Genomic DNA, 18,492 nt, shown 5'->3' on the forward strand with positions numbered 1-18,492 from the left:
CTCCTTCTTGTTACCCTTTATGTCTCTAGCTAGTTTGATCTCTTTTTGTGCCTTGACCTTTCTAATTTTGTCCCTACATACTTCTGTTATTTGTTTATAGACATCCTTTGTATTTCACTTTGTTTCCACTTTTTGCAGGACTCTTTTTCTATTTTTAGATCATTGAAGATCTCCTGGTTAAGCCAGGGTGGTCTCTTGCCATACTTACTGTCTTTCCTACACAGTGGGATAGTTTGTTCTTGTGCCCTTAATAATTTCTCTTTGAAGAACTGCCAACTGTCTTCAATTGTTTTTCCCCTTAGACTTGCTTCCCATGGGATTTTACCTACCAACTCCCTGAGTTTGCTAAAGTCTGCCTTCTTGAAATCCATTGTCTTTATTTTGCTGTTTTCCCTCCTACCATTCCTTAAAATAATTAACTCTATCATTTCATGATCAATTTCACCCAAGCTGCCTTCCACTTTCAAATTCTCAACCAGTTCCTCCCTATTTGTCAAAATCAAATCTAGAACAGCGTCTCCCCTAGTAGCTTTCTCCACCTTCTGAAATAAAATATGGTCTCCAATGCATTCGAAGAACTTACTAGATAATCTGTGCCCTGTGTTATTTTCCCAAAGATGTCTGAGTGGTTGAAGTCCCTCATCACCAGCAAGTCCTGTGCTTTGAATGATGTTGTTAGTTGTTTAAAAAAAGCCTTAACCAACTCTTCTTCCTGGTTTGGTGGTCTGTAGTAGACCCCTACCATGAAATCACCCTTGTTTTTTACCCCTTTTATCTTTACCCAGAGACTTTCAACAAGTCTGTCTCCTATTTCCATCTCAACCTCAGTTCAAGTGTATACATTTTTAATATATAAAGCAACACCTCTTCCCTTTTTTCCCCTGCTGGCCCTTCCTGAGCAAGCTGTTCCCTTCTATACCAATATTCCACTCATGCATATTATCCCACCAAGTCTCTGTGATGCCAACTATGTCATAGTTGTGTTTATTTTACCAGCATTTTGAGTTCTTTCTGCTTATTCCCCATTCTTCTCACATTAGTACACAGACATCTCAGATTCTGATTTGATCCCCCCCCCCCCCCAGTTCTGTCTTGTTTCTCCCTTATCCCTGCTATACCAGCCCATGCTCCCCCCAAATTCTAACTCTTCTCCCAGGTATCCATGTTTTTGACTTACCTGTGGGCTTTGATCACCTGCCCCTTTCGAACCTAGTTTAAAGCCCTCCTCACTAGGTTAGCCAGTCTGTAGCCAAATATGCTCTTCCCCTTTCTTGATAGGTGGACCCTATCTCTGCTTAGCAGTCCTTCTTCCTGGAACAGCATCCTGTAGTCAAGGAAGCCAAAGCTCTCCTGGTGACACCATCCTCGCAGCCAGGCATTCACCTCCAGGATGCATCTGTCTCTGCCCGGGCCCCTACCCTTGACCAGAAGGATCGAAGAGAACACCACCTGTGCTCCCAACTCCTTCCCCCTTACTCCCAGAGCCCTGTAGTCATTTCTGATCTGCTCAAGGTCATATCTCACAGTACCATTAGTGCCCTTGTGGATGAGTAGCATGGGGTAGTAGTCAGAGGGCCGGATGATCCTCAACAATCCCTCCATAATGTCTTGGATATGGGTCGTTGGCAGACAGCATACCTCCCAGGATGCCATGTGAGGGCAACAGATGGGTGCCTCCATCCCCCTCAGAAGAGAGTCACCAACACCACCAACCTACGTTTCCTTCTGGGAGTTGTGGCTGTGATCCTCCTAGCCGTGGGGGTACATGGCTTCTCCTCCTCCTCCTCTGAGGGTGATTCCCCATCGCTCATTGCCAGGGCAGCGTATTGGTTTTCCATCACCATGGTGGGTGGGTTGGGAGCAGGGGTGGAGCACGGCCTGCTGCCAGAAGTCACCAGAACCAGTGTCTTCCCTGTGACAGAGCCACGTCCTCTCCCCGGGTGGTGTGACAGCAGTCCTCTGCAGCTGGGTAGCCTCCTCAGCCTTGGATGTCTCCATATGAATACTCTCGAGGAATTCCTCCTGAGCACAGATGTTCCTCAGCCGAGCCACCTCCTCCTGTAGCTCTCCCACCTGCTTCCTGAGAGATTCCACCACCAGGCACCTTTCACACCGGATGGTCCCCCCAGCCTGGTTTTCTGAGAGTGGGAAATGCAGGCCACAGTCTCTGCAAATCCACACCAGGATCTGGGTAGAGGCATTCATGGTTAGGTTCCCTGTCTGGATGCAGGTGCAGGTGGAGGAGACAGGAGCAACGTTGGCACTGGCGATGCGGCCCTTCTTAACCATAGTGATTATATTGTGACTTCCTTTTACCGATCCCCTCTCAAACTCCCCTGTTTGCTAGCTCTCCTTGGTCACCTAGCCTCTGGCTTTTAAGGCCTTCTCTTCTCGGTCAGCCCTACCCCCTCGTTAATCACACAGGGGTAGGATGATTATAAGGCTGATTGAGGCTGATCAAAGATGATCAAGGATGATCCAGGGAACAAAGGCTCCAACAGTTCCCAGACTCACAATCCCAACTGACTCAGTAACTGAAATAACTGAAAATAACTGAAATAACCTGAAAGAGAAAGAAAGAAAGAAAAACACAAACAGCCAAACAAACTCACTCACCCCGAACTTAGTACTTGCACCTTGCTTGTTCAGCGGGGATCTCCTTCTCCCCCTCTCAAACTGCCCTGTTTGCTGTCCCCTGTTTGCTCTGTCATGTACAGAGGTAAAATCACCTCCTAACACCTACACTCTCCTGCTTCTAGAGCCAAAGGATCTCATTAGCCATTTTTGTTACACCGGGAGCTCATGTTCAATTGCTTGCCCCCTAGGAACCCTAGCTCCGTTTCACAGTCTCCACTTTCCAGGAGATTGTCCCCTATTCTATAGGACCAGCCTGCAGCCTTTAGACCCAAATGGATAACTTTTCATTGGCTGTATTAAAACCTATTTTGTATGTTACAGAACATCTTACGAAGCAATCTAGATCGTTCTGTTTGACAGCCCTGCCCTCATCATTAGATGCCATTCCTCCAACCTTTGTGTCATCCACAAATTTTATCAGCAATTATTTAGTATTCACTTCCAGAGCAGTGACGAAAAAGGTCGAAAACTGCCATGCCTAGTACTGATCCATGCAGAACCTCCCTCGAACCTCCCTCATTCACTGATTATTTCCTCTTAACAACTACTTGTTGAGGCCTATGAATTAGGCAGTTAATAATCCATTTAACATGTGCTCTATTGATATTGTATAATGCTAACTGTATAATGATAATGTAAATGTTTTTAGTCAGCATGTTGTGGGGTACTAAGTTGAAAGTCTATGTCTGTCACATCTGCAAAGACACCTTTATCCACCAAACATCTGCTCCCTCCTACCTGAGCTCGAGTGTCCAAAGACCTGTTACAAACAGGCTGGCAGGTGCTTGAACACTAAAGCAGCGCAGGTGTGTTGGGAACAGGACATACAGACCCTAGAATGTGCTGGGTTACTGGGGCATGATAGCATAGACTAGTGTGAGTGATGCAAAGCAGCTGTTCTGAGCAATCAACCGTGCACAGACACATAGGCCAAAGGTAAATGATCTCTCCTCTCTACAATGCTGTACTAAGATTTATGATTTTGGTAGAATTAGCCATGCGTGTGAGAACAATGCAACTTTCCTCACAAATATTTATTGCAATCCCCAAAGTGTTTTCATAGCGGCCACTTATGAGCGTCCTGTACTGTGCTGTTTATTTGCATTAGGGATGGGGAACATTCTTCATGCAAACACCTGGGCTCATTTGACAAGCAGGATCGTCATGCATGAACAAGAGTATTTGTTATTTGTTGCTTGGCACACCTGACCTTCCTGCTGGAAAAGTTTTAGCCAACTAATCAGGGAGCAACAAACGTACTTACACCTGACTTAGATGATCAATGGGCCATAATGAATTAGGAATAGGGAATGACCATTCACTGTATTGGTTTTTAGAGTCAGTGACCATTTCGACAGGGATTTCATAATCCAGTTGGAGAACCCAACCTCCTGTCTATATATATGAGATCTCCTCCCTTGGGCTGCATTGAGAGAGCATTTGCAGAGCTCAGCATTAACAGACTCCAGCAGACCCACGAACCACTTCCACCATGAAGACAGCAGCTGTCGTTGTGTTCTTTGCTCTGGGGCTCTTCTCCAGCTTTCAGGGTGAGTAACTTTTGCTGCAGCCTGTACAGAGCTCTGTGTCTGACCCTCTAACCTTCAGCACGGGCTCGACTGTTAAAAACCAGCTCGGCACCAGCTACTGACATTTGGGTGTCAAGATTAAGTAGGGGAAGTGGCTTATGGCAGAAACAGCAATTTCCTTTGGAAAGATGTTACTGAGGAGCCATTATGGGCCTTTACCCAAACCCCAATCTGGGCACTGCAAACAATCACACCTGCAGTTAATCATGGGCAATGATGACAGTATTTACAGGTCTGAGTGTGAGTACATTTGTCTACATGCTTCTATCAGATATTCCTTTGTGGTTTTCTAGCCTGATTGTAAATCTCCATTCCCACCGGGGGGCTGATTCTCATCTCACACACACTGCTGTGGACCTGTCTGTGAGGGTCATGGAGTTACATTTCCGTACAGCTGGTGTTAGTGTAGGGAACCTTCCCATGGTCACATTTGCCAGTGAGGAAGCTGCATGCATTGTCCTACAGAGATGAATGTTCTTAAGTGACTTTCCTGCCAGCATTTCCCTTCATTGTGTCATTTGTGTCTGTGTTTTTGTTCTAGATGCTACTGCTCAGGATGGTGAGGTGAGTCCAACTCTCACTGTTAACTAATTGTTCCTTCCCCTGATCCCTGGTTTGGAACATCAAGGAGCCCATGACCTCTGCATTAGAAGCATGCTAGGACTCAGGAGTAAATTGGGAGCAGGCTTGACCCTATGCCCTAGTGAGGGGAGAGTGAATCCCTGGGGCTGAGAATCCACATGGTCAGAGTGATGGATTCCATCTTTACTGCACAGGACACCTTCTGTGATGGGCCTGCAGAAGGCACTGGGAGCAACTCAGAGACAGAACAGGGAGGGTCCGGTATCACAAGGGCATAAAGATTTTTATATTTGAGCATCAGCTGCCTGTGCAGATGCCCCTTCCCTCACACACCTTGTGATGCGGGTTCGGAAGAGTCTCATGGACCAGGGAGATGGGCTGTGTCGTTGCACTTTCTTAGCTCCTGCTGGCAGCAAGAGGAAAATTGGGAAATCAGTTCATCAGAACCTCTATAGAAAGAGCTGAGGGGCAGGTTAGATAATGTGAGTTCTGGGAGGCAGAAACTGTCCCTTCTGTGTTCATAGCACACCCAGCACCATGGGACTCCAGCAGGGCCCTCATGTAATACAGAGAATGGCAATAGTAATAATAATAATTAATAATAACAGCAGCCACAGGGTTTCTGCGGTGAGTACCAGAAGCCACCTTCTGTCTGCAACAAGGAGCTCCACCCGATCTGTGGCACTGATGGCAAAACATACAGCAACAAATGCTTCTTTTGCAAAGCAGTCTGGTGAGTACAGGAATAAATGACCCATTCATAAAAATGAAAACACAATTGTCATGTAACTTTAGCCCCTGCTGGCGCCCGTCTGTCTTTACCTCCTACAGGCAGGGTCAACTTCCTCCGTCTAATTTTTCCTGTCAGCGAATAAGCTCTGGTTAATTTGATATAATGGGGCCTTGACAGAAAGCTTTGACCTTGTTTCCCAACCAGTTGCAGCCCTGAGTTCTGTGTGTCGGGCTTTTCCTTCTAGGGAAAACCTGGAAGTCTTTGCTTTAAGAAAGAAGGAGAATGCTGAATCCTCAATGGGCTGAGGTGGAGCTGGACCCTTTTTTGCTTTTAGTTTCCACCAGCGAATCCCACATGGAGACACGGTCTCTGCTCCTCCTCCATTCGAGGGCTCCTGCCACCATCACTGACTCTACAGCTGCTGTTCAATAAAGTAAACTCAGTCAAATTCTTTATTTCTGTGATTTTAACCCTCCCAGCCCCACCCAATCAGCTACCCACATTCCTCCCAAGCCTGCCCAGACCCAGGACCTGCAGAAGCTGTCCATCTCCTCGTTGGTACACAGGAGACCCCAGAGACCCACGAGCCAGGGTCTGTGGTGCCCTCATGCCCCTGTGCAGCAGACCAACAAACTGCCAACCTTGCTTGGTCCTCAGCAGAAGTATCAGCTGCCTCAGTTTGGGTCTGCACTGGGGGGGAGTATCCCTCTGCCCCCAACCTCTGAACACCGTGCCCCGGCTGTCTATTGATGCCACATCACCACTTCCCCTCCTGCCAGGCCAAAACTGGCTGTTCAAACGAGAGTTACACACCAACGGGTAGGTGCCTGGACTTGAAAGCAGCTGGCACAGCTGTAGGAACTGGGCAGCTGGTTACTTGGGTATGACAGCAAAGATGACTGGGATGCCAGGTGGCTGTTGTGAGGACGCAAAGGAGCTCTCGACCCGTATGATTGAATGTAAATAATCTCTCCGCCTCTACCCTGGTGCAATACAATGTCCAAAGCTTGGTTCTGAGTGATTTCAAACAGACTCTTCCAACGTCAAAGTCTGTTCTTAGCCATTTCCTGCCCAGAATAAAAATGCTTCAATTCATCAGATCATTTTATTTCACAATTACTAATTTGACCAGCTCTAGCTGGGAGCCAAGCTTTTTTGTTTTTTGTTTTTTTTTTTGGGGTGGGGGGACACAATCCATTTAACTAATAAAGCTGGACCAATTCTTCATCAGGCTTCTAGCTTGTATGTTGTAGCCCCATTTCCTACCCTTCATCTCTTTGTTTCTTTAGACTTTAAACCTTCCAGGACAGGGACTGACTCCTTTCTGTGTCTGGTCAGACCCAGCACAATGGGTGCCTGGGGCCCTGATCCCCCAGCCTTTATGGGGGCCTTTGGGGGAGAAGGAGAAGAAGAAATTTACATGTTGGCCAATTGTGGCTGCTGCATAGTAACTGACGCCTGGGAAGAAGGTCTTGCAATTGCTATTGGGATCATAGGCCAAATATTGGCTGGAATTGAGGATCGGTTTGTCTCTGTGTGTACTAAGCCATTCAGCTAGGGCACACATTTAACTAGTGCTTCTTCTGATTGGATGCGGCTCTTGCCAAGCCAGTTTGCGGCAGCCCCATCAGTGAAGTGCAAAGCCCCTCAGACCAGCATCAAATCTGGTAGGGGGCAGTCATCACAGATGTGCGGCGTTGTCTGCCTTTGGCCTCAGCCACATGTGGGGTCCTCCCGGTGGCCCCAGGTGTGAAGGACTGGCTGCACATTGATCCTGGCTTACTTGACTAGGTTCAGAAGGACCCAAGAATGGCATGGCAAATCAAAACCAGGTCCACGCGTGGTTGGGTCAGCTATGAAAGACTGGTTTCTGACCTCAGCTGCTAGTCATTCTTCACACCACATCGACGGCACAGAGACATTTGGGTAGGCAAGGGGCCTCACAAAGGCTGACTCAAGGACAAGTGCACTTGTCGGGAGTCGAAGAAGTCTGTGTACAGGGATAGGCTTGGGTTTTCCCCAGTCTTCTCAACCATCCTGGCTGTAGCAACCTCAAGGCAGACATGTGGAGGAGTGATGTTGCTTAACACAGGGAGCCACGGTACTGGTGTGGGTAGAATCATTCCAGTTACAATGTGCATGGTTGAGTGTAGTTGTGTGCTAACCAACCTGAGGTGAGATGAATGGAGCCAGACCAGAGCACAGAATTCTGCTGCAGAGTAACAGAGGGCTAAACCCCCTAGGGTGACCAAACAGCAAATGTGAAAAATCGGGACAGAGGGTGGGAGGTAATAGGAGCCTATATAAGAAAAAGACCCAAAAATCGGGACTGTCCCTATAAAATCAGGACATCTGGTCACCCTAGTCATATAATTGGAGAGTCTGTGCATTTGCGTCTCCTGCAGTGCCAGCCCATGTGCTTAGAAGGTTGTTACAAGGTTAAGACATGTGAAGGATCTATCTTGGTTTATGCCAAGATAGACTGGGTGGGATTTGTGTTTCAAGCAATGCCCATTGAGACAGCAATTCAGTTCTTGGCCTGCTCTGGCGTTATAAAGATGGAACACACTCTGAATGGTCTTGGTGGTAACTGCCACCAACTGTAGTATTTGGCCATCTTCATCAAGTCAGTGTTTAGGGTTTGTCCCTTTTTGTACTAAGCCATTCAAGCTAGAACACAAATTGAAATCCAGCCAGCACTGACAATGTCCTTCCATTGGAGGACTTGTAGCTATGTGACAGGAGCCCAGCTTCCCAAGTGGACATTAACGCCTTTCTTTCAAACTGGATAAGTGGTAGAATGTCGTGTGAACTCAGGGTGCCATGGGGAGACTGGCCCTTTAAGGGGAATCAGGGCCCAATCTGCCCTTGACCACCTGCTGAAGGCTGACCTGGGGGTAACTGACTGCTAAATGAGCCCTGGGACCTAATAAAAAGGTTACCTGAGCTTAGCTAAGGAGGGCTGTCCCTCAGAGACAGGATGATCCTGTGGAGAGGAGCTCCCAGATCACCAGAGTTCTCTGGAGACAGGGAACTGTCTGGAGACCCCACCAGAACAGGGAGTCTAGGAGATGTTCTTGGAGGCAGGAGATTCCCAAGGGAGAGCTGCAAAAAGCCGACAGCCAGGGAGACCTGGGTCTCAGCAAAGGGAACTCCCAGACCGTGGCAGGAAGCTACTGCCAGGGAGAAGGGGCTTTTGGAGAGAAGGGGCTTACGGAGAGAAAGCTGCAGAGAGAAAGTGCTCCCCGGGAAGGGACAGGAGCTGCTCCGGAGAACAAACTGGGCATTGGGCCTTCCCGGTTGCTACGAGGGACTTAGCAAAGAGTGACACAGTTGAGCTTCTTGGTACTTCCACGGCTCATTGCAGCTCGGAAAGACATTAGCCTGACAACAGCTGTTCTGTAGAACGCACAGGGCATCAGCATCACAGTGTTGCCTTGAAACCCTGGGGATGGGCCCATTTTACGTGCATTCTGTGGATGGCTGGGTAGACAGAGGGGTGAATAGACAGAGCTTAAAACCAGGGGGAAGAAGGGTTCTGTGGGGAAAGCACAGGACTGAGAGATAGAAAAACAGGCCAGAAGATTTCTACTCCCTTCATCTGTAAAATGGGGATAATATCAACATACCTCAGGGTGCTTTGGTGAAGCTGACTGCTCTGTGCTGTATCAGGGCAAAGTACTGGCTTTACTAAAAGTGATGATAATACATGTGTGTAATTATTCTTGTAGGTCGATTGTACCAGGTACCCTTGAGCAAAGGAACAAGGGCCTTTTTTTCTGTACAAAGGTGTACAAGCCTGTCTGTGACACAAATGATATGACGTATGGCAACAAATGCCTTCTTGTGCTCAGCAATCTGGTGAGTTATTTGGGCCTGGGGCTTCCTTTTTATGATATATGTGTACAGCACATAGCACAATTAGATCACAGAATGCATCAGGAGGGAGCATGGGATGAAAAGAAATCAGTTCAGACTAGAATAATGGGCAAATTATACCATCCTGGTATAGCAGACAAGAGAAAAATGGGTACAATTGTTCCATTATAGTTATATTCTGCAGTAGTTTTAATCTCTCCTTCTCTCTCCCAGGGAAACTGGAATCAACATTGGCATGAAGCATAAAGGCAAATGTGGGGAAAAGGTAAATCCATGCATATCATAGTTTACATGTTTATATGGCGTTCAAACCCACAGGCTTTACAAACTACAGTGCCCTGTGGAATGCAGCCATCATCGGGGTGGAGAGCAGGGGTCCACTTGTGTACAGAGGTGGGAGGAGTAATATTACCCCATGGAAAAGTCCTGTTCCTACAAAACCTGCCAGGGGATCTTTAACCCTCACACAGAGGAATCCGGACCTTGGTTTACAGACAAGGAAATTGCAGGGGACTGAACACATCGACCATGCAAGAATGAAGAGCTGAGCTGACTCTGGTAGGATTTGATCCTGCGATTCAGGGTGTCTCAGACATTCAGCAAGGACTTCTAAGCAGAGCTGGTTGGACATTTTCCATCAGAACACACTGATTCAACAGAGTCTAAATGTTCTGTGGGAACGCCCCGGCCGGCTGCCTGGGCCGGGGGGCAGACAGGCTCTCTAGGCCACCAAGCTCCCGAGCCAGCCAGCCTGGAAAGTTTGAAAAAATTCCCTTCCAAAATTGAACGTTTTGAAATTTTCCCTTCTGCAGAAAACTTCCCATTTCCAGCTGTTCATTCTGATTCGGAACAAATTCGTGGGGGGGGAACGTGAACTTTTGCGGGCCAGAAATTCCAGTTCCCACAAGCTCTAAAACGACACCCTCCGCTCCACTGAAAAGAGCTCTGCACTCAAAATCTTCGTGCAACTACTTGGTGTGGCTCATAGTTACATAGATATCACTTGGGGGTCCCCCCACGGCTAGTGCCAAATCTTAGGCTCCTTTTATTGTGGGCTAAGGCTCAATAGCCCCACATGACACAAAGATTCTGCTCTTGGCCTCTCAGGGCAGGGACAAGTGATCAGGAACAGTCAGCATGGATTCACCAAGGGAAGGTCATGCCTGACTAATCTAATCGCCTTTTATGATGAGATTACTGGTTCTGTGGATGAAGGGAAAGCAGTGGATGTATTGTTTCTTGACTTTAGCAAAGCTTTTGACACGGTCTCCCACAGCATTCTTGTCAGCAAGTTAAGGAAGTATGGGCTGGATGAATGCACTATAAGGTGGGTAGAAAGCTGGCTAGATTGTCGGGCTCAACGGGTAGTGATCAATGGCTCCATGTCTAGTTGGCAGCCGGTGTCAAGTGGAGTGCCCCAGGGGTCGGTCCTGGGGCCCGTTTTGTTCAATATCTTCATAAATGATCTGGAGGATGGTGTGGATTGCACTCTCAGCAAATTTGCGGATGATACTAAACTGGGAGGAGTGGTAGATACGCTGGAGGGGAGGGATAGGATACAGAAGGACCTAGACAAATTGGAGGATTGGGCCAAAAGAAATCTAATGAGGTTCAATAAGGATAAGTGCAGGGTCCTGCACTTAGGATGGAAGAATCCAATGCACCGCTACAGACTAGGGACCGAATGGCTCGGCAGCAGTTCTGCGGAAAAGGACCTAGGGGTGACAGTGGACGAGAAGCTGGATATGAGTCAGCAGTGTGCCCTTGTTGCCAAGAAGGCCAATGGCATTTTGGGATGTATAAGTAGGGGCATAGCGAGCAGATCGAGGGACGTGATCGTTCCCCTCTATTCGACACTGGTGAGGCCTCATCTGGAGTACTGTGTCCAGTTTTGGGCCCCACACTACAGGAAGGATGTGGATAAATTGGAAAGAGTACAACGAAGGGCAACGAAAATGATTAGGGGTCTAGAGCACATGACTTATGAGGAGAGGCTGAGGGAGCTGGGATTGTTAGTCTGCAGAAGAGAAGAATGAGGGGGGATTTGATAGCTGCTTTCAACTACCTGAAAGGGGGTTTCAAAGAGGATGGCTCTAGACTGTTCTCAATGGTAGCAGATGACAGAACGAGGAGTAATGGTCTCAAGTTGCAATGGGGGAGGTTTAGATTGGATATTAGGAAAAACTTTTTCACTAAGAGGGTGGTGAAACACTGGAATGCGTTACCTAGGGAGGTGGTAGAATCTCCTTCCTTAGAGGTTTTTAAGGTCAGGCTTGACAAAGCCCTGGCTGGGATGATTTAACTGGGACTTGGTCCTGCTTTGAGCAGGGGGTTGGACTGGATGACCTTCTGGGGTCCCTTCCAACCCTGATATTCTATGATTCTATGATTCTATGACATTTCGAGCTACAGGTCCTGCTTTGGTTTTGTCATTGGTGGAAATAGCAACAGGTCTGCAAACAAAATGTTCTCTGCTCACTTACCAGAGCTGTTGATCTAGTCTAGTCAGTTGCCCCCCGAACACAGACAGACACAGTGGAAAGAGAAGGCAAGAGAAGGGGAAGAGAAAAGATGCCCTCTGCTTACTAGAATATGCTATAGATGGGAAAACCACTAGCAATAACAACCTCATTGAATGAGTTTGGAGCATTGTGCAACGGCTTTTTCAGGTTGACTGCAGTAGGTATCCACAAGCAAAGAAGCATGGCCCCTTTTTCTGCCCAGAGGGGTACGATCCCATCTGTGGCACGGATGGTGTAAAATATGGAAACAGATGTCTCCTGTGTTCAGCAATGTGGTGAGTGCAAATGAGTAACGGGCTCTCCCAAGAGCAGCTGTACCTGCCGTGTACACCCCTAGCTCCTTCAGAGGGGCAGTGTCACAGGGTGAGCTCAGCTGCACTCTGCCCCAGGCCCACCCCCACCTTCCAGGTGAAGGGAATGCATCCCGGGATCAAATGGTCAAAGCTTGGGGACTCAGAACCAGGCCAGCCAGTGTATAACGAGCAGGCTTAGCTCAGGTAGAGAGGTTCTCCTCAGCTCCCAGGCAGGTGGCCTGGGGAAAGAGACCTGAAGGGAGCCGGCGAGGAAGGCTGGAAGCTGAAGAAAAGACTCAGCAGAAGGGAGCAGAGCGACTCTTAATTTCCAGGCCGGGGGAGTGAGAGCTGGAGGCGGCAGATCGGCTCCTGGGTCAGTGGGAAGGACCTGGCTGATATAGAAATTATGTCGAGCTGGCTTATTTTGGAGAAATAAAATGCAGCCCTGAGGAAGAGGGACTGAGGCCCATGGATTTCAGTAGACGCTGGGAGCCTGAATACCTTTGAGGCCTTGGGCCTGAACTCCCGACGCTGTGAGTGGTTTCACTGATCACTTCCTGCTGAGCTGGCCCACTGGCTCACAGGCAGTCTTTCAGCTGAGGTGTGTTACGGTTTCTGCAGTGCCTATTGCTCCAAGGTCACCACTCGGAGCAGTGCATCCTCTAGCCGAGGCGGGCGTCCACACCTATGATGCCAATGTCACGAGTTTGCACCACGGGGACCATGCATCTCTCTCTAGAGCCTGGTGAGACCTAAGGGGTTAAACCAAAACTACCTGAATGCCTGAAGAGGTGGAGCGTTCAGGGCAGCCTGTGGTTGAGGAAGGGACTGGCTCCAATGGAAGGAACTGGCAATACCCGCCTGGCAGCGTGGGTGGTAACCATGGATATGCCTGTCCCAGCCACACTGCTCATTCTGTGCACCCCAGGATCTTAACGAAGCACCGTGATAGTGGATGTCTCTCTCTCCCACTATTGCAGGGAAAGTGGAACCAGCTCAGCATGGAGAATGAAGGAGAATGCGAGCCACAGGTAGATCCAGGGGTATATTTAGTGATGGTAATTGCTGTTACCTGAGACTGGTGAATAATATTGTACGCTTATATGGTGCAGGCCAAACTCCAGAGTGCTATAGGATCTGCAGCCTGTACACCCCGAAGCAATGAGGCTGAAGGCTTTAATCAGGTGAGGCATAGCAGCATCCAGTTGGGGGAAAGGGATTGGGAACAAGCACACCTGCCAAAGGCCTGTTCTTGGAGAAGTGGCCTGGGGTACTTAATGATCACACCAGAGGCAGAGAGAGGACTTATCCCAAAGAGCCACCCACAGGAAATCATAGGGGATTTATTTTATCAGCTTCAGGAGAATGAAGGGACTAGGCTGACTCTTCTGGGATTTGAGCCTGTTGTCCAGGTATTTCAAACCTTTGATTTGTGTCACTCAGGGTTCGTCTACACTGCAATAAAAACCCATGGCACAGAGTCTCAGAGCCCGGGGCAATTGACTCAGGTGTGTAGGGCTATGGGGCTAAACACTGCAGTGTAGATGATCGGACTGGAGCCTGGGCTCTGAAACCCCACAATGGGGTGAGTCACAGAGCCTGGGCTCCAGCCCATGCCTGACCATATGCACGGCAATTTTTACCTCTGGGAGCCCAAATCAGCTGACTTGGGCTAGCCCCTGTTGCGGGCCTTTTAATGCAGTGTACACATACCCTAAGCCAACCCCTCCACTTACGAGCAAATTAGGCTCCCAAACCGTTGTGTTCAAACAGCTGAGAAAAGGAGAAACACCAGGAAACACCATATACCGAGCTGTAAAACCTTGATAATTGGCCTATGTATAATTGGATGATCCAGCTGGGATTGTACATAAATGCTCTTGTTAATGAGAATAGTTTACACAGAAATTGAATCTTTTGGACACCTGAGGTCTACAGCACAAGTTCAGCGGGAAAAACCACTATCAACTGACAGCTCATTTCCCACCAAAGCAATAATCCCCTGCAAGGCACATGTTTTGCATCCTAACGCTGAACATAGACAGCAGCCTGCCTGGCATCAGCCCTCTAGGCAGGGTAGATGGCACAGCGGTCTATACTCAGAGAGTCTTAATTGCTCAGACTCTTTGTTGTTTGAATGATGAGATAAAGCCAAGAGCTGGTTGCAGCAGCTCAGGGCAGGAAGGCTCCCGAGTCTGGGGTCAAACCCTTCAGAGGTTTTTTTGGCTTTTCTGGAATTAATGCGATAGACACAGATGGGGCTAAGCCACACAATTCAGACTTGGAATGAGTCTGGATCCCAAGCTCCGGTTGGGGAGCTGAGCGTGTGGCTCTGATTCAAGCCCGTCTCTAGTAACAGGAGAGGGTCTCTGAGCGCTGAGCACTGCCTTAGCCTCCAGAGCAGGAGCCCAGCTTCGTGGGGTGTGGAAATGCTGGTGCCCAAGAGGCAATTGCCAGGAGGCATTCTCCATGCTGACGATGGAGGCAGGCAGGATGCCATGACAGGAAAGGGTTTCAGAAGCAGCGGCTCCCCTGCCTCATAGAAGGATGTAGCATGCGCACCCTCAGCACCAGCCACCAGTGAGTGAACAGAGGGGGTGAAGGAGGAAGGATGGGCTAGTGGTTAGGGACTCAGCCACAGACTTCCTGTGTGAACTTGGGCATGTCATGCAGGGTGGGATCCATGAAGGGATCGAGGCTTTACAATGGTGAGCATTTCGGCACCGAACTTTCAGCCTGGTAGTTAGGGCACTCTCCTGAGAGGTAGCAGGTCCCTGGCTAGACCCTTCTCCCCCTCAGACAGAGAGGGACTTGGACCGGGGGTCTCCCACATCCTGGATGAATACCTATCCTCTGGGCTAAAGGTGATAAGGGAAAACCACCTTCTTTTGTGTGAACTTGCCAGAGGAGCCCGATCCAGTAGGAGAGCTCAGAGGCCGCCTACCGGGATGGGCCCTGGCACTGAGTTAGGCAGCCGAACACCTCTCTTCCCCAGCTGGCAAATCACTCTGGGGCTTAGGTGGGAGCTAGGTGACCAGGTGCCTGGCGGGAGGCTGCATTGCACATGGCCAGAGGAAAAATCAGAGGTGTCAGGGGAGGTTAGGTGCTTCCAGGATTAGGCAGCAGCTGGGTGGGTGTTTTGTGGATTGCAGAGGTGCCCAAAAGAGGGACTTTGTGGATTGCACCCTTAGTCTCTCTGGCCCTCAGTTTCCCATCTGTAATGTGGGGATATTAGCACTGCCCTGCCTCCCAGGGGGATTGTGAGGATAAATACACTAAAGATTGTGATGTGCTCAGATCCTATGGTGGGGCGGGGGCAGGTCAATACCTTCCGGAGAGAGCATGGCTGGAGGCTTTCTGGTTTAGCTCATTCCCACCCCTTCCTCTGATGAGTATAAGCTCATGCACACACACCGAGAGCACTGGCACTTCAAGCTTTGCCTGCTACTCGGCTCTGGCAGGAGTCTGAGCCCAGTAGCTCGTGTCTGATTGAGCAGGAACCTCTGGAGCGGTTCCCTTCCCGGCCCTATGGTGCTGAGACCAGAATCTCCAATATATATTTGTTTTGTTTTGTTTTGTTTTCTCAGGTGTTTGTGTAACACTGACAGACCCCAGTCGTTGGCAGGCAGGATTGAATCTGGGATCTCTGGAGCTTAGTGCATGAGCCCCTACTGCATGAGTTAAAAGCCACATGGCCCTTAGCCAAGGCTGGAGCTGACTCATTAATCCGTAAAAAGAAAAGGAGTACTTGTGGCACCTTAGAGACTAACAAATTTATTAGAGCATAAGCTTTCGTGAGCTACAGCTCACTTCATCGGATGCATTTGGTGGAAAAAACAGAGGAGAGATTTATATACACACACACAGAGAACATGAAACAATGGGTTTATCATACACACTGTAAGGAGAGTGATCACTTAAGATAAGCCATCACCCACATCCGTAAGTGGTCTCCCTGGCCCTAGAGGGGACAGAGCACCACACCCAAGGGGTAGTGTGGGTTACATTTGTACCATGGCTGCTACCCTGGCACCTCTGATTTCTCTCTCTCTCTAGGGGAGGTGATGGGAGAACTGGTGTACAGCACAAGGGGTACTGGTTAACTTTCACCTAGGCTTTACTAGGGAATCTCCACTTACAACTGCCATTCCTGTGTGCTGCCTTCCCTGGTCACCCAAGGCCATCACGTGCTCTCAGTTTGCTGATTGAATAAAGCACCATAAATTCAACACAGGTACTGGTCTTGGTTCTTTTATTGACCCAAAGTGTTAAGGGCTTTCTTGACAGAATCATTGAGTCAACACCTGCTGTTGGCCCCTCACTTTCTGTAAGACAAATAAAGCACAAATAAAAGATTATTCAGTAAGGGACGGGTTGTGGGGTTAGACGCCTTGGGTTCCCCAGGAAATACACATGGGGGCACTCTGAGTCCTCAGCTGGAATCATTCCAGGAGGCAGCTGTGATTCAGGCTGCAACTACACAACCCTCCCTCCCCTGCCAGCACAGATATCTGTATGGGGCAGCTAATGGGATTCTCACCGTGCCTGTCAGACCAAGTAAATGAACAAAGATACCCTAGAACTAGACCACTCATCACCGACGTTTCATCTCAGAATGCACCACAACACCCTGCAATAAGTGAAGCCACCTAGTGCATGTTTCAGAGTAGCAGCCGTGTTAGTCTGTATTCTCAAAAAGAAAAGGAGTACTTGTGGCACCTTAGAGACTAACAAATTTATTAGAGCATAAGCTTTCGTGAGCTACAGCTCACTTCATCGGATGCATCCGATGAAGTGAGCTGTAGCTCACGAAAGCTTATGCTCTAATAAATTTGTTAGTCTCTAAGGTGCCACAAGTACTCCTTTTCACCTAGTGCATGTTATTGGTATTACAATCTCTATTTCCCAGCAATGTTACTCTATGTTTTTTATTATATTTTGCTACAAATGGGAAAAACCTCATATGAGATGCAGGGGGACCTATTTTTTCCCCCAGGGGAGAAAAAAAAAAGAGGACGAAGAATTCTGCTGCATTTCTTCCATTGCGCAAGCAAAGCAAGATGGCCTTGTCCACACTAAGACCTAACTCAGCCAGTTTAGGATGTGTTAAAGTCTAGACTAGACTTTTAAAATGGTTTAGTTAACCCTGCAACATGCCAACCATACATCCTAGTCTAGACAAGCCCAACACGGAGACAGAGCAGTAATCACTGCACGAAGTGTTGCTGCTTCTAACAGAGCATGAGGGACTTATTCTAGTAAGCAATACCTACCATACATTCGCAAAAAGAAAAGGAGGACTTGTGGCACCTTAGAGACTAACAAATTTATTTGAGCATAAGCTTTCATGAGCTACAGCTTCCTTCATCAGATACTCACCTTTACCAGACTCCTGTGGCACAGGTTCCCATTGTTGACGGCAGGGCGTGTCACATACAAATAAATGTCTTCTGCTTTCCAGAGCTATCAGCATCTCTACAAGATGAGTTTATAAATCCAGGTGGGTGCTCTGAGGGACTGTAGCTGAGCAAATGGGATCCTGGGGCTGGCCCCGGCCTTCTGTGTATCCCTTTATCTCCATGCATACCCTAGGAGATTCTCTAAGTTTAGAGAATTCAATAGTGCCCCATTCTGAAGGGTACAGCTGCCACTCCCCCTCCATGGAAAGAGAGCCTCTCCCTGCCCTCCCAGCCATGGCTGTCATTGTGGGAAGGGGCTGTTAGTCCTAGAGCAGTACTGTATCAGTTTGGTTGATTTCTCTGGATCTCTCTTTTTAGGATAAGTCATGGAAAATTTTGCATCAGGTACTATGGACCATATACATACGTTGATACTGAGAACTCAGCCCCCTTTAGCCAAAGGCCATGACCATAAGGAAGATGAGGGAGACATGTTCCCCAGCACCTCACATTTTCCATTGATGCAGCTTCAGAATGAACACACTCACAGTCCTACAGCAGCAGCAACTCCCAGGCGCTGCTTTTGTTTTCAGTTTCCATGAGCAGATCCCTATACAGAAACCCATTTTCTGGGCATCCTAAGAACCTTCTCCCTTTGGCTTTGCTTGTACAATAAAGTCAACACTGCAAAATTCTTTGTGCCATTAACCCCTGGGATAGGCATTCCTGGGACTGGAAGTTCTCTGGTGCCCTTTATAGGTAAAAAGGGAAAATCAAGAGTGTGTTGCTAGCCTCTGTTATTTGCATATTAGGTTCTGGCTCATCCTATAGGAAAAATGGAGAAATTGAGGGGATTCC

The 18,492-nt window shown here is 48.4% G+C and overlaps 1 protein-coding gene across 1 annotated transcript; it reads left to right on the forward strand.

Moving 5' to 3' along the window:
- The first annotated feature begins 3,962 nt into the window (after positions 1 to 3,962).
- LOC119860424 (ovomucoid-like) lies at positions 3,963 to 5,978 on the forward strand. Its single transcript, XM_038414133.2, has 4 exons — positions 3,963 to 4,187; positions 4,768 to 4,790; positions 5,417 to 5,541; positions 5,786 to 5,978. The coding sequence occupies exons 1-4, from the start codon at positions 4,130 to 4,132 to the stop codon at positions 5,844 to 5,846; spliced, it is 267 nt and encodes an 88-aa protein (XP_038270061.1). The 5' UTR covers positions 3,963 to 4,129; the 3' UTR covers positions 5,847 to 5,978.
- Positions 5,979 to 18,492: the final 12,514 nt, after the last annotated feature.

The sequence above is a fragment of the Dermochelys coriacea genome, chromosome 8 (assembly GCF_009764565.3).
Source record: "Dermochelys coriacea isolate rDerCor1 chromosome 8, rDerCor1.pri.v4, whole genome shotgun sequence".
Taxonomy (NCBI): domain Eukaryota; kingdom Metazoa; phylum Chordata; order Testudines; family Dermochelyidae; genus Dermochelys; species Dermochelys coriacea.